Here is an 18,483-nt window from a genome sequence, read left to right on the forward strand (position 1 = left end):
GACCCCATTAAAACCACAATAGCTTGGTCTCGGCTAGCTGACGAAGGTTGCAAGAAAAAATGTAATCATAGCTTGCAGCTGGTGTTGGCATCTTCTCCTCCTCTTCCTGATTCTGAGAGGGAGGGGTGAGATTCAGGATGGTGGTTCATGCAGCTGCGACGGCTTAATTGGGTAGGCAGTCCGGAACTCCCCAGAAACCCTGGCTGACGAAGGAGGTTGTTCCAGCTAGCTTAGAGAAAGCAACAAGCCGATTCCATCTATAACATCCCACATCCAAGAATGAGGATGCTTACGGCCGCCTTTGCTTAGAGATTTGGAGAGATATGTGGTGCTGCAATAATAAGTAGTGGTTGCTGAGGAGAGGAAAACTGCCTGAGTAGCTCAAAACATAAAACACTCTTTAAATTTCATGAACTTTCAGCGCCGCACCTATTTCCATCATAAAGGGAAAGAATGATGATCCAATCTCTGACCCACGGGAAGGGGTTTGTCTGTGAGGTCTTGGGGGAGGAGAAACCCCTCAGCTCAGATAACACAATGGAGCAAGGTGGGGTTGACCCCGCTGGAGAGTTGGAGCCATTTCATGTTCAAAATTGGGGTGTGACGGGGATGTCCTCCGGCCCCTACACTATTTCATGTTTTTTTGACCATGTTTAAAAATCTTTCCTTGGCCATGCCAGGGAAAGTTCCATCTGGTACAGATACAATGGGAGGCTAATCAACTCACGGGTATGGCAAGGGGTGGCTTCCCACTGGTCAACTATGGAATGTATGCTGATAATCCGGCAAATGACAATGCACTCTTGAGGAGCTGGAGACTCTGCTGCTGAACCTGCGAAACTGAGACCAAACTCCATCATGAGGAATCGTGGGAGGAGTGACAATCGTTGTGGTCATCGTGGTAGTGGCAGTTGAGGTGGTGACAGTGGCAGGGTATTGATGGGAGTAGTAGTGGTGGTAGTGGTGGTAGTGGCAGTGATGGTGACATGTCAGTGAGCTTTGGTGACGTATGTATGTTGAACTTCTTTCGCACCGTACGTAGCCAATCGTGCTAATCAGAAATGATGATGGTGGCAGTGACACAGCAGTGAGGTGGGTCGAGTGCGAGTCTCACAGGGTGGATCCGGACTGCGTTGTGTAGAAGAGGGTGTAGTTAGTGCTGGGGTCATCTCCCTTCACTGGTTGCCACCAGCATGTCAGCGTCAGCATGTCCACCGTCCGGCACCACACGACCGGCCGGCCCGGAAACTTTCCTGCTGGTGGGAACACGAGCAGCCAGCTCAACTCACGACCCACGCCTAGTCCAGCCTCCAGCGCAATATCAAACTAACCCAGCCTATTACCCAATTTACAGCCTGGCCTCCTGTGTCTAGCTTGGACTCCAGCTTGTCGCCCAGCCTCAAGGCCAGCCTCTAGTCCACCCTCTAGCCCATAGGTCAGTAACCTGCGGGCTCCCCGGACCACACGCGGCGCCTTAAGGACTGCTTCGTGACATTATATAGGAAGCGCCACCGTCTCATATTCATGTGCATTGCACCTCTTGAAATATTGATTTTATTACTGAATAAAAAAAATTACCCTTCTTATTTTGAATTTTAACTTAAAGCTTTCGTGACTGCAGGAATTCATACTCTTTGAGTCTTTCGGTGAAGTCACGTAGACAGAAAAATAATAAACAAATAATAAACAAATCACATGATTTTTTTTCTTCTATCTACGTGACATTACCGAAAAACTCAAAGAGTACTTCTTATTTTGGTTGCCAACACCTGCTCTAGCCCGACCTCCAGTCTCTAACCCGGCCCCTAGCTGGACCTCTAGCCCAGCCTCCATCCTCTAGCCCATCCACTAGCCTGACCTCTAGCCCAGCCTCCATCCTCTAGCCCATCTACTAGCCTCACCTCTAGCCCATCCACTAGCCTGATCTCTAACCCAGCCTCCATCTTCTAGCCAATCCACTAGCCTGACCTCTAGCCCAGCCTCCAGCCTCTAGCCCATCCACTAGCCTGACCTCTAGCCCAGCCGCCATCTTCTAGCCCATCCACTAGCCTGACCTCTAGCCCAGCCTCCTTCCTCTAGCCCATCCACTAGGCCAACCTCCAGCCCAGCCTGCATCGTCTCAACCATCCTCGAGCCCAGCCTCCATCCTCTAGTCCAGGGGTCACCAAACTTTTTTCACAGTGGGCTGGATAACTGAAAGAATGACGAGCGCGGGCCGCATAATAAATAAATATTTCTTGAGCGTCGGACCTGTGTTGACAGCTGGAAAATCTGGGGGCGAGAAAGATGCGTGTTTGTGTGTGTTGCCATGGAAACCATGGTAACGTCAGAGTGTAGGCGGAGCTACCACGAGCCGGGGAAGGACTTGGGATGGCGCGAAATAAGCAAACATTACAATTAACAAGAAAATCTAGATACAATAATTTAAAATTTAAAATAGTAAATTTAAGGCACATAGCAGTAAGGAGGTCTCCGCACGCGTGAAGATCTCCTAGTATTCTAAACATAATATTTAAATTTAAATTGTATCACAACGTCTCGTGTTCCATACGTTTTATCAACCAAATTCAATTACCGTCAGCGGGTCTGATGGACTGACGTCGCGGGCCGCATCCGGCCCGCGGGCCGTAGTTTGGTGATGCCTGCTCTAGTCCATCCACTTGCCCAACCTCTAGCCCAGGCCTCAAAATTTTAGACCAACCACTCGCCTGGTCTCTAGCCCAAACTCTAGCCTCGAGCTCATCCTCTAACCGAACATCTAGGAATGTGGATTTTTTATCACTGGCTTTGTGCAGTAAACGAGAATGATTATAAAAAGCAGGAAATCACTTTGACTTGTTGATTACTCGGTAAGTATGTTGAACTTATTTTGCACCGTACGTAGCCAACCATGCTAATCGGAGGTGCGGGGGAAGGACAACAAACTTAACACAAAAAGTCGTTTGAAATAAATGAGTTTTGAATCCAGATTTTAAAGTGCATCGCTCCAGTGGCTTCCTAATAACGGAAGGAAGAGCGATCCAGACGGTCGCATAAGCGCATCCAAAAGCGCACGATGCAAGTGACCCGTCTTTGTTCGATGGCAAACAGACACATCTGACTGTGACAGAGAACAGTGCAGTTTCATCAGCAAGGGCATAGGGGCTCTGTGTTTGAGGCTCACCAACGGGGCTTGGGGAGGCTGCAAATGTCATCAGCGCCAGCAGCAGGAAGAAACACTTGCGTGCAGGCACCATGCTGCAAAGAGAGCACACCAGGTGGCGACGGCGGCGTCACAACACTGCGTTGTCACACAAGAGAGGTGGACACGTGCACGTGTACGAGAGGATTTCATTACACATGAGGCATCATTTGGGGTAACTGTTGATCAGATACTAATTCGCTCGAGTAGCTGGCTCACGCTTCTATCGTTACTACGACCATGGTTACGGTTTCCATCGCCTCTTTTCCCAAATTTTGTACAACGACTATACGGTACTACGTTTGACACAACACCCCATGCACCAACAAACTCACCCACTCATCACTGCAAGTCACAACCACGCACCAACCAACTCACCCATCCACTAACTCATCACTGCAAGTCACAACAACACACCCATGCATCAACCAACTCACTGATCACTGCAGGTCACAACAACACACCCATGCACCAACTCACTCACTCACTTATCACTGCACGTCACAACAACACACCCACGTACCAACTCACTCACTTATAACCGCAAGCAACAACAACACAACCATGCACCAACTCAGCCACTCATCATTGCAAGTCACAACAACACACCGACGTACCAACTCATTCACTCACTACTGCACGTCACAACAACACACCCACGCACCAACTCACTCATCACTGCAAGTCACAACAACACACACATGCACCAACTCACTCACTCATCACTGAAAGTAACAACAAGACACCCATGCACCAACCAACTCACCCACTCATCACTGCACGTCACAATCACACACCCACGCACCAACCAACTCACCCATACACTCACTCATCAATGCAAGTCACAACAACACACCCACGCACCAACCAACTCACCCATACACTCACTCATCACTGCAAGTCACAACAACACACCAATGCACCAACTCACTCACTCATCACTGCAGGTCACAACAACACACCCATGCACCAACTCACTCGCTCATCACTGCACGTCACAACAACACACCCACGCACCAACCAACTCACCCACTCATCACTGCACGTCACAATCACACCCACGCACCAACCAACTCACCCATACACTCACTCATCAATGCAAGTCACAACAACACACCCACGCACCAACCAACTCACCCATACACTCACTCATCACTGCAAGTCACAACAACACACCAATGCACCAACTCACTCACTCATCACTGCAGGTCACAACAACACACCCGCGCACCAACTCACTCGCTCATCACTGCACGTCACAACAACACACCCACGCACCAACTCACTCATCAATGCAAGTCACAACAACACACACATGCACCAACTCACTCACTCATCACTGCAAGTAACAACAAGACATCCATGCACCAACCAACTCACCCACTCATCACCGCATGTCACAACTGCACACCCATGCACCAATTCACTCACTCATCACTGCACGTCACAACAACACACCCATGCACCAACCAACTTATTCACTTATCACTGCAAGTCACAACAACACACCCACGCACCAACCAACTCACTCATCACTGCAAGTCACAACAACACACCCATGCCCCAATTCACTCACTCATCAAGGCAGGTCACAACAACGCACCCACGCACCAACTCACTCACTCATCACTGAAAGTCACAACAACACACCCATGCACCAACCAACTCACTCACTCATCACTGCACATCACAACGACACACCCACGCACCAACCAACTCACCCATACACTCACCTATCACTGCACGTCACAACAGCACACCCACGCACCAACTCACTCATCACTGCAAGTCACAACAACACACACATGCACCAACTCACTCACTCATCACTGCAGGTAACAACAAGACACCCATGCCCCAACCAACTCACCCACTCATCACTGCAGGTCACAATAACACACCCATGCACCAACTCATTCACCCATCACTGCAAGTAACAACATACCCATGCACCAACTCACTCACTCATCACTGCAAGTAACAACAACACACCCATGCACCAGCTCACTCACTCATCACTGCAAGTAACAACAACACACCCATGCACCAACTCACTCACGCATCACTGCACGTCACAACAACACACCCATGCACCAACTCACTCACTCACTCATCACCGCAGGTCACAACAACACACCCACGCACCAAATCACCCACTCACTCATCACTGCACGTCACAACAACACACCCATGCACAAACCCACTCACTAACTCATCACTGCACATCACAACAACACACCCACGTAACAACTCACTTACTCACTCATCACTGCACATCACAAAAACACACCCATGAACCAACTCACTCAATCATCACTGCAGGTCACAACAACACACCCACGCACCAACCAACTCACCCATCCACTCACTCATCACTGCAGTTTACAGCAACACACCCATGCATCAACTCACTCACTCATCACTGCACGTCACAACAACACACCCATGCACCAACTCACTCACTTATCACTGCAAGTCACAACAACACATCCATGCACCAACTCACTCAATCATCACTGCACGTTACAACAACACACCCATGCACCAACTCACTCACTCATCACTGCACGTCACAACAAGACACCCATGCACCAACTCACTCACTCATCATTGCAAGTTACAACAACACACCCACTCACCAACCAACTCACCCATATACTGACTCATCACTGCAGGTCAAAACAACACACCCACGCACCAACTAACTCACTCACTCATCACTGCAGGTCACAACAACACACCCACGCACCAACTCACTCACTCATCACTGCAAGTCACAACAACACACCCACGCACCAACCAACTCACTCATCACTGCACGTCACAACAACACACCCACGCACCAACTCACTCACTCATCACTGCAGGTCACAACAACACACCCACGCACCAACTCACTAACTCATCACTGCACGTCACAACAACACACCCACGCACCAACTCACGAACTCATCACTGCAGGTCACAACAACACACCCATGCACCAACTCACTCACTCATCACTGCAAGACACAACAACACACCCACGCACCAACTCACTCACTCCTCACTGCACGTCACAACAACACACCCTTGCACAAACTCCCTCACTCACTCATCACTGAAAGTCACAACAACACACCCACGCACCAACTCACTGACTCATCACTGCAAGTCACAAAAACACACCCATGCACCAACTCACTAACTAATCACTGCAAGTCACAACAACGCACCCATGCACCAACTCACTCACTCATCACTGCACATCACAACAACACACGCACGCACCAACTCACTCACTCATCATTGCAGGTCACAATAACACACCCACGCACCAAGCAACTCACTAACTCATCACTGCAGGTCACAACAACACACTCATGCACCAACTCACTCACTCATCACTGCACGTCACAAAAACACCCCCATGAACCAACTCACTCATCACTGCACGTCACAACAACACACCCACGCACCAACCAACTCTCCCATCCACTCACTCATCACTGCAGGTCACAGCAACACACCCATGCACCAACTCACTCCCTCATCACTGTAAGTAACAACCACACACCCATGCACCAACCAGCTCACCCATACACTAACTCATCACTGCAAGTCACAACAACACAACCACGCACCAACAAACTCACCCATACATTCACTCATCACTGCAGGTCACAACAACACACCCATGCACCAACGCACTCACTCATCACTGCAAGTCACAACAAAACACCCACGCACCAACCAACTCACTCCTCACTGCACGTCACAACAACAAACCCATGCACCAACTCACTCATCACTGCAAGTCACAACAACACACCCACGCACCAACCAACTCACTCACTCATCACTGCAAGTAACAACAACACACCCATGCACCAGCTCACTCACTCATCACTGCAAGTAACAACAACACACCCATGCACCAACTCACTCACTCATCACTGCACGTCACAACAACACACCCATGCACCAACTCACTCACTCACTCATCACCGCAGGTCACAACAACACACCCACGCACCAAATCACCCACTCACTCATCACTGCACGTCACAACAACACACCCATGCACAAACCCACTCACTAACTCATCACTGCACATCACAACAACACACCCACGTAACAACTCACTTACTCACTCATCACTGCACATCATAAAAACACACCCATGAACCAACTCACTCAATCATCACTGCAGGTCACAACAACACACCCACGCACCAACCAACTCACCCATCCACTCACTCATCACTGCAGTTTACAGCAACACACCCATGCATCAACTCACTCACTCATCACTGCACGTCACAACAACACACCCACGCACCAACCAACTCACCCATCCACCAACTCATCACTGCAGGTCACAACAACACACCCATGCACCAACTCATTCACTCATCACTGCACGTCACAACAACACACAAATGCACCAACCAGCTCACCCATACACTAACTGATCACTGCAAGTCACAACAACACACCCACGCACCAACAAACTCACCCATACACTCACTCATCACTGCAGGTCACAACACACCCATGGACCAACGCACTCACTCATCACTGCAAGTCACAACAACACACCCACGCACCAAATAACTCACTCACTCCTCACTGCACGTCACAACAACAAACCCATGCACCAACTCATTCACTCACTCATCACCGCAGGTCACAACAACACACCCACGCACCAAATCACTTACTCACACATCACTGCACGTCACAACAACAAACCCATGCACCAACTCACTCATCACTGCAAGTCACAACAACACAACCACGCACCAACAAACTCACCCATACATTCACTCATCACTGCAGGTCACAACAACACACCCATGCACCAACGCACTCACTCATCACTGCAAGTCACAACAAAACACCCACGCCCCAACCAACTCACTCACTCCTCACTGCACGTCACAACAACAAACCCATGCACCAACTCACTCATCACTGCAAGTCACAACAACACACCCACGCACCAACCAACTCACTCACTCATCACTGCAAGTAACAACAACACACCCATGCACCAGCTCACTCACTCATCACTGCAAGTAACAACAACACACCCATGCACCAACTCACTCACGCATCACTGCACGTCACAACAACACACCCATGCACCAACTCACTCACTCACTCATCACCGCAGGTCACAACAACACACCCACGGACCAAATCACCCACTCACTCATCACTGCACGTCACAACAACACACCCATGCACAAACCCACTCACTAACTCATCACTGCACATCACAACAACACACCCACGTAACAACTCACTTACTCACTCATCACTGCACATCACAAAAACACACCCATGAACCAACTCACTCAATCATCACTGCAGGTCACAACAACACACCCACGCACCAACCAACTCACCCATCCACTCACTCATCACTGCAGTTTACAGCAACACACCCATGCATCAACTCACTCACTCATCACTGCACGTCACAACAACACACCCATGCACCAACTCACTCACTTATCACTGCAAGTCACAACAACACATCCATGCACCAACTCACTCAATCATCACTGCACGTTACAACAACACACCCATGCACCAACTCACTCACTCATCACTGCACGTCACAACAAGACACCCATGCACCAACTCACTCACTCATCATTGCAAGTTACAACAACACACCCACTCACCAACCAACTCACCCATACACTGACTCATCACTGCAGGTCAAAACAACACACCCACGCACCAACTAACTCACTCACTCATCACTGCAGGTCACAACAACACACCCACGCACCAACTCACTCACTCATCACTGCAAGTCACAACAACACACCCACGCACCAACCAACTCACTCATCACTGCACGTCACAACAACACACCCACGCACCAACTCACTCACTCATCACTGCAGGTCACAACAACACACCCACGCACCAACTCACTAACTCATCACTGCACGTCACAACAACACACCCACGCACCAACTCACGAACTCATCACTGCAGGTCACAACAACACACCCATGCACCAACTCACTCACTCATCACTGCAAGACACAACAACACACCCACGGACCAACTCACTCACTCCTCACTGCACGTCACAACAACACACCCTTGCACAAACTCCCTCACTCACTCATCACTGAAAGTCACAACAACACACCCACGCACCAACTCACTGACTCATCACTGCAAGTCACAAAAACACACCCATGCACCAACTCACTAACTAATCACTGCAAGTCACAACAACGCACCCATGCACCAACTCACTCACTCATCACTGCACATCACAACAACACACGCACGCACCAACTCACTCACTCATCACTGCAGGTCACAACAACACACCCACGCACCAAGCAACTCACTAACTCATCACTGCAGGTCACAACAACACACTCATGCACCAACTCACTCACTCATCACTGCACGTCACAAAAACACCCCCATGAACCAACTCACTCATCACTGCACGTCACAACAACACACCCACGCACCAACCAACTCTCCCATCCACTCACTCATCACTGCAGGTCACAGCAACACACCCATGCACCAACTCACTCCCTCATCACTGTAAGTAACAACCACACACCCATGCACCAACCAGCTCACCCATACACTAACTCATCACTGCAAGTCACAACAACACAACCACGCACCAACAAACTCACCCATACATTCACTCATCACTGCAGGTCACAACAACACACCCATGCACCAACGCACTCACTCATCACTGCAAGTCACAACAAAACACCCACGCACCAACCAACTCACTCCTCACTGCACGTCACAACAACAAACCCATGCACCAACTCACTCATCACTGCAAGTCACAACAACACACCCACGCACCAACCAACTCACTCACTCATCACTGCAAGTAACAACAACACACCCATGCACCAGCTCACTCACTCATCACTGCAAGTAACAACAACACACCCATGCACCAACTCACTCACTCATCACTGCACGTCACAACAACACACCCATGCACCAACTCACTCACTCACTCATCACCGCAGGTCACAACAACACACCCACGCACCAAATCACCCACTCACTCATCACTGCACGTCACAACAACACACCCATGCACAAACCCACTCAGTAACTCATCACTGCACATCACAACAACACACCCACGTAACAACTCACTTACTCACTCATCACTGCACATCATAAAAACACACCCATGAACCAACTCACTCAATCATCACTGCAGGTCACAACAACACACCCACGCACCAACCAACTCACCCATCCACTCACTCATCACTGCAGTTTACAGCAACACACCCATGCATCAACTCACTCACTCATCACTGCACGTCACAACAACACACCCACGCACCAACCAACTCACCCATCCACCAACTCATCACTGCAGGTCACAACAACACACCCATGCACCAACTCATTCACTCATCACTGCACGTCACAACAACACACAAATGCACCAACCAGCTCACCCATACACTAACTGATCACTGCAAGTCACAACAACACACCCACGCACCAACAAACTCACCCATACACTCACTCATCACTGCAGGTCACAACAACACACCCATGCACCAACGCACTCACTCATCACTGCAAGTCACAACAACACACCCACGCACCAAATAACTCACTCACTCCTCACTGCACGTCACAACAACAAACCCATGCACCAACTCATTCACTCACTCATCACCGCAGGTCACAACAACACACCCACGCACCAAATCACTTACTCACACATCACTGCACGTCACAACAACAAACCCATGCACCAACTCACTCATCACTGCAAGTCACAACAACACACCCACGCACCAATCAACTCACTCACTCATCACTGCACGTCACAACAACAAACCCATGCACCAACTCACTCATCACTGCAAATCACAACAACACAAACACGCACCAACTCACTCACTCATCAGTGCAGGTCACAACAACACAACCACGCACCAACCAACTCACTCACTCATCACTGCACGTCACAACAACACACCCATGCACCAACTCATTTACTCACTCATCACCGCAGGTCACAACAACACACCCACGCACCAAATCACTTACTCACACATCACTGCACGTCACAACAACACACCCATGCACCAACTCACTCACTCATCACTGCACGTCACAACAACACACCCACACACCAACTCACTCACTCACTCATCACTGCACGTCACAACAACACACCCACGCACCAACTCACTCACTCATCACTGCACGTCACAACAACACACCCACGCACCAACTCATTCACTCACTCATCACCGCAGGTCACAACAACACAACCATGCACCAACTCACTCACTCATCAGTGCAGGTCACAACAACACACCCACGCACCAACCAACTCACTGACTCCTCACTGCACGTCACAACAACACACCCATGCACCAACTCACTCACTTATCACTGCTCGTCACAACAACACACCCACGCACCAACTCACTCACTTAACATTGCAAGTCACAACAACACACCCACACACCAACCAACTCACCCACACACTCACTCATCACTGCAGGTCACAACAACACACCCATGCACCAACGCACTCACTCATCACTGCAAGTCACAACAACACACCCACGCACCAACCAACTCACTGACTCCTCACTGCTCGTCACAACAACACACCCACGCACTAACTCACTCACTCATCACTGCACGTCGCAACAAGACACCCATGCACCAACTCACTCACTCATCACTGCAAGTAACAACCACACACCCATGCACCAACCAGCTTACGCATACACTAACTCATCACTGCAAATGACAACAACACACCCACGCATCAACTCACTCACTCATCACTGTAAGTCACAACAACACACCCACACACCGACCAACTCACTCACTAACTCATCACTGCAGGTCACAACAACACACCCATGCACCACCTCACTAACTAATCACTGCAAGTCACAACAACACACCCATGCACCAACTCACTCACTCATCACTGTACATCACAACACACGCACGCACCAACTCACTCATAACTGCAGGTCACAACAACACACCCACGCACCAACCAACTCACTAACTCATCACTGCAGGTCACAACAACACACCCATGCACCAACTCACTTACTCATCACTGCAGGTCACAACAACACACCCACACACCAACTCACTCACTCATCACTGCACGTCACAAAAACACACCCATGCACAAACCCACTCACTAACTCATCACTGCACGTCACAACAACACACCGACGCAACAACTCACTCACTCATCACTGTAAGTCACAACAACGCACCCATGCACCAACTCACTCACTCATCACTGTACATCACAACAACACACGCACGCACAAACTCACTCACTCATCACTGCACGTCACAACAACACACCCATGCACCAACTCACTCACTCATCACTGTAAGTAACAACCACCCACCCATGCCCCAACCAGCTCACCCATACAGTAACTCATCACTGCAAGTCACAACAACACACCCACGCACCAACTCACTCACTCATCACTGCAAGGAACAACAACACACCCATGCACCAACCAACTCACTAACTCATCACTGTACGTCACAAAAACACATCCATGCACCAACTCACTCACTCATCACTACAAGGAACAACAACACACCCACGCACCAACCAACTCACTAACTCATCACTGCACGTCACAACAACACATCCATGCACCAACTCACTCACCGATCAATGCAGGTCACAACACACCATGCACCAACTCACTCACTCATCACTGCACGTCACAACAACACACCCATGCACCAACTCACTAACTCATCACTGCAGGTCACAACAACACACCGATGCACCTACAAACTCACCCATACACTCACTCATCACTGCAGGTCACAACAACACACTCATGCACCAACTCACTCAATCCTCACTGCAGGTTACAACAACACACCCACGCACCGACCAACTCACTCACTAACTCATCACTGCAGGTCACAACAACACACCCACGCACCAACTCACTCACTCATCACTGTAAGTCACAACAACACACCCACACACCGACCAACTCACTCACTAACTCATCACTGCAGGTCACAACAACACACTCATGCACCAACTCACTAACTAATCACTGCAAGTCACAACAACGCACCCATGCACCAACTCACTCACTCATCACTGTACATCACAACAACACATGCACGCACCAACTCACTCACTCATCACTGCAGGTCACAACAACACACCCACGCACCAACTTACTAACTCATCACTGCAGGTCACAACAATAAACCCATGCACCAACTCACTCACTCACTCATCACTGCACGTCACAACAACATACCCATGCACCAACTCACTAACTCATCACTGCAGGTCACAACAACACACCCACGCAACAACTCACTAACTCATCACTGCACGTCACAACAACACACCCACGCACCAACTCACTAACTCATCACTGCAGGTCACAACAACACACCCATGCACCAACTCACTCACTCATCACTGCACGTCACAACAACACACCCACGCACCAACCAACTCACTAACTCATCAATGCACGTCACAACAACAGACCCATGCACCAACTAACTCACTCATCAATGCAGGTCACATCAACACACCCATGCACCAACTCACTCATTAACTCATCACTGCACGTCACAACACCACACCCACGCGTCGACCAACTCACTAACTCATCACTGCAGGTCACAACACCAAACCCATGCACAAACTCAATAACTCATCACTGCTGGTCACAACACCACACCCACGCACCAACTCACTCACTCATCACTGCACGTCACAACAACACACCCATGCACCAACTCACTAACTCTTCACTGCAGGTCACAACAACACACCCATGCACCAACTCACTCACTCATCACTGCACGTCACAACAACACACCCACACACCAACCAACTCACTAACTCATCACTGCACGTCACAACAACACACCCATGCACCAACTCACTCACTCATCAATGCACGTCACAACAACACACCCAGGCACCAACTCACTCACACATCACTGCACGTCACAAAAACACACACATGCACAAACCCACTCACTAACTCATCACTGCACATCACAACAACACACCCACGCAAAAACTCACTCACTCACTCATTACTGCACGTCACAAAAACACACCCTTGCACAAACTCACTCACTCATCACTGCAGGTCACAGCAACACCCCCATGCACCAACTCACTCACTCATCAATGCAGGTCACAACAACACACCCACCCACCAAACAACTCACTAACTCATCACTGCACGTCACAACAACACGTCCATGCACCAACTCACTCACTCATCAATGCAGGTCACAAAAACACACCCATGCACCAACTCACTCACTCATCACTGCACGTCACAACAACAAACCCACGCACCAACCAACTCACTCACTCATCACTGCATGTCACAACAACACATCCATGCACCAACTCACTCACTCATCACTGCACGTCACAACAACACACCCACGCACCAACCAACTCACTCACTCATCACTGCACGTCACAACAACACATCCATGCTCCAACTCACTTACTCACTCATCACTGCACGTCATAACAACACACCCACGCACCAACCAACTCACTCACTCATCACTGCACGTCACAACAACACACCGATGCACCAACTCACTCACTCATCATTGCACGTCACAACAACACACCCACGCACCAACCAACTCACCCATCCACTCACTCATCACTGCAGGTCACAGCAACACACCCATGCACCAACTCACTCACTCATCAATGAAGGTCACAACAACACACCCTTGCACAAACTCACTCACTCACTCATCACTGAACGTCACAACAACACACCCACGCACCAACCGACTCACCCATCCACTCACTCATCACTGCAGGTCACAACAACACACCCATGCACAAACCCACTCACTAACTCATCACTGCACGTCATAACAACACACCCACACAACAACTCACTCACTCACTCATCACTGCACGTCACAAAAACACTCATGCACCAACTCACTAACTCATCACTGCAGGTCACAACAACAGACCCACGCACAAACTCACTAACTCATCACTGCAGGTCACAACAACACACCCAAGCACCAACTCACTCACTCACTCATCACTGCACGTCACAAAAACACACCCATGAACCAACTCACTCAATCATCACTGCAGGTCACAACAACACACCCTTGCACAAACTCACTCACTCACTCATCACTGCACGTCACAACAACACACCCACGCACCAACCAACTCACCCATCCACTCACTCATCACTGCAGGTCACAGCAACACACCCATGCACAAACTCAATCACGAATCACTGCAAGTCACAACAACACACCCATGCACCAACTCACTCACGAATCACTGCAAGTCACAACAACACACCCACGCACCAACTCACTCACTCATCACTGCAAGTCACAACAACACACCCATGCACCAACTCACTCACTCATCACTGCACGTCACAACAACACACCCACGCATCAACTCACTCACTCATCACTGCACGTCACAACAACACACCCATGCACAAACCCACTCACTAACTCATCACTGCACGTCACAACAACACATCCATGAACGAACTCACTCAATCATAACTGCAGGTTACAACAACACACCCTTGCACAAACTCACTCACTCATCACTGCACGTCACAACAACACACCCACACACAAACTCACTCACTCATCACTGCACGTCACAACAACACACCCATGAACCAACTCACTCACTCATCACTGCACGTCACAACAACACACCCATGAACCAACTCACTCACTCATCACTGCACGTCACAACAACACACCCATGCACCAACTCACTCACTCATCAATGCAGGTCACAACACACCCATGCACAAACCCACTCACTAACTCATCACTGCACGTCACAACAACACACCCACGCAACAACTCACTCACTCACTCATCACTGCACGTCACAAAAACACACCCATGAACCAACTCACTCAATCATCACTGCAGGTCACAACAAAACACCCTTGCACAAACTCACTCACTCATCACTGCACGTCACAACAACACACCAACGCACCAACTCACTCACTCATCACTGCACGTCACAACAACACACCCACGCAACAACTCACTCACTCACTCATCACTGCACGTCACAAAAACACACCCATGAACCAACTCACTCAATCATCACTGCAGGTCACAACAAAACACCCTTGCACAAACTCACTCACTCATCACTGCACGTCACAACAACACACCAACGCACCAACTCACTCACTCATCACTGCAGGTCACAACAACACACCCATGCACCAACTCACTAACTCATCACTGCAGGTCACAGCAACACACCCATGCACCAACTCACTCACTCATCAATGCAGGTCACAACAACACACCCTTGCACAAACTCACTCACTCACTCATCACTGAACGTCACAACAACACACCCACGCACCAACCGACTCACCCATCCACTCACTCATCACTGCAGGTCACAACAATAAACTCATGCACCAACTCACTCACTCACTCATCACTGTAAGTCACAACAACGCACCCATGCACCAACTCACTCACTCATCACTGTACATCACAACAACACACGCACGCACAAACTCACTCACTCATCACTGCACGTCACAACAACACACCCATGCACCAACTCACTCACTCATCACTGTAAGTAACAACCACCCACCCATGCCCCAACCAGCTCACCCATACAGTAACTCATCACTGCAAGTCACAACAACACACCCACGCACCAACTCACTCACTCATCACTGCAAGGAACAACAACACACCCATGCACCAACCAACTCACTAACTCATCACTGTACGTCACAAAAACACATCCATGCACCAACTCACTCACTCATCACTACAAGGAACAACAACACACCCACGCACCAACCAACTCACTAACTCATCACTGCACGTCACAACAACACATCCATGCACCAACTCACTCACCGATCAATGCAGGTCACAACAACACACCCATGCACCAACTCACTCACTCATCACTGCACGTCACAACAACACACCCATGCACCAACTCACTAACTCATCACTGCAGGTCACAACAACACACCGATGCACCTACAAACTCACCCATACACTCACTCATCACTGCAGGTCACAACAACACACCCAAGCACCAACTCACTCACTCATCACTGTAAGTCACAACAACACACCCACACACCGACCAACTCACTCACTAACTCATCACGGCAGGTCACAACAACACACTCATGCACCAACTCACTAACTAATCACTGCAAGTCACAACAACGCACCCATGCACCAACTCACTCACTCATCACTGTACATCACAACAACACACGCACGCACCAACTCACTCACTCATCACTGCAGGTCACAACAACACACCCACGCACCAACTTACTAACTCATCACTGCAGGTCACAACAATAAACCCATGCACCAACTCACTCATCACTGCACGTCACAACAACATACCCATGCACCAACTCACTAACTCATCACTGCAGGTCACAACAACACACCCACGCACCAACTCACTAACTCATCACTGCACGTCACAACAACACACCCACGCACCAACTCACTAACTCATCACTGCAGGTCACAACAACACACCCATGCACCAACTCACTCACTCATCACTGCACGTCACAACAACACACCCACGCACCAACCAACTCACTAACTCATCAATGCACGTCACAACAACAGACCCATGCACCAACTCACTCACTCATCAATGCAGGTCACATCAACACACCCATGCACCAACTCACTCATTAACTCATCACTGCACGTCACAACACCACACCCACGCGTCGACCAACTCACTAACTCATCACTGCAGGTCACAACACCACACCCATGCACAAACTCAATAACTCATCACTGCTGGTCACAACACCACACCCACGCACCAACTCACTCACTCATCACTGCACGTCACAACAACACACCCATGCACCAACTCACTAACTCTTCACTGCAGGTCACAACAACACACCCATGCACCAACTCACTCACTCATCACTGCACGTCACAACAACACACCCACACACCAACCAACTCACTAACTCATCACTGCACGTCACAACAACACACCCATGCACCAACTCACTCACTCATCAATACACGTCACAACAACACACCCAGGCACCAACTCACTCACACATCACTGGACGTCACAAAAACACACACATGCACAAACCCACTCACTAACTCATCACTGCACATCACAACAACACACCCACGCAAAAACTCACTCACTCACTCATCACTGCACGTCACAAAAA

The 18,483-nt window shown here is 49.4% G+C and overlaps 1 protein-coding gene across 4 annotated transcripts in view; it reads right to left on the reverse strand.

Annotated features, from left to right (window-relative positions):
* LOC116948972 (uncharacterized) overlaps window positions 1–18,483 on the reverse strand; it is a 131,879-nt gene that overhangs the window by 25,326 nt on the left and 88,070 nt on the right. For 2 of the 4 annotated variants that reach the window (XM_076071938.1, XM_076071940.1), the window contains exons 2-3: window positions 3,164–3,237; window positions 1,115–1,256 (exon numbers count right to left, since the gene is read on the reverse strand). In XM_076071938.1, the coding sequence (XP_075928053.1) occupies window positions 1,115–1,256; window positions 3,164–3,237 (216 nt within the window). The remainder of the gene's footprint in view (window positions 1–1,114; window positions 1,257–3,163; window positions 3,238–18,483) is intronic. The other 2 variants (XM_076071939.1, XM_076071941.1) reach the window with 1 other exon arrangement.

The sequence above is a fragment of the Petromyzon marinus genome, chromosome 35 (assembly GCF_048934315.1).
Source record: "Petromyzon marinus isolate PM22_M1 ecotype Great Lakes invasive population chromosome 35, UKy_Petmar_22M1.pri1.0, whole genome shotgun sequence".
NCBI lineage: Eukaryota > Metazoa > Chordata > Hyperoartia > Petromyzontiformes > Petromyzontidae > Petromyzon > Petromyzon marinus.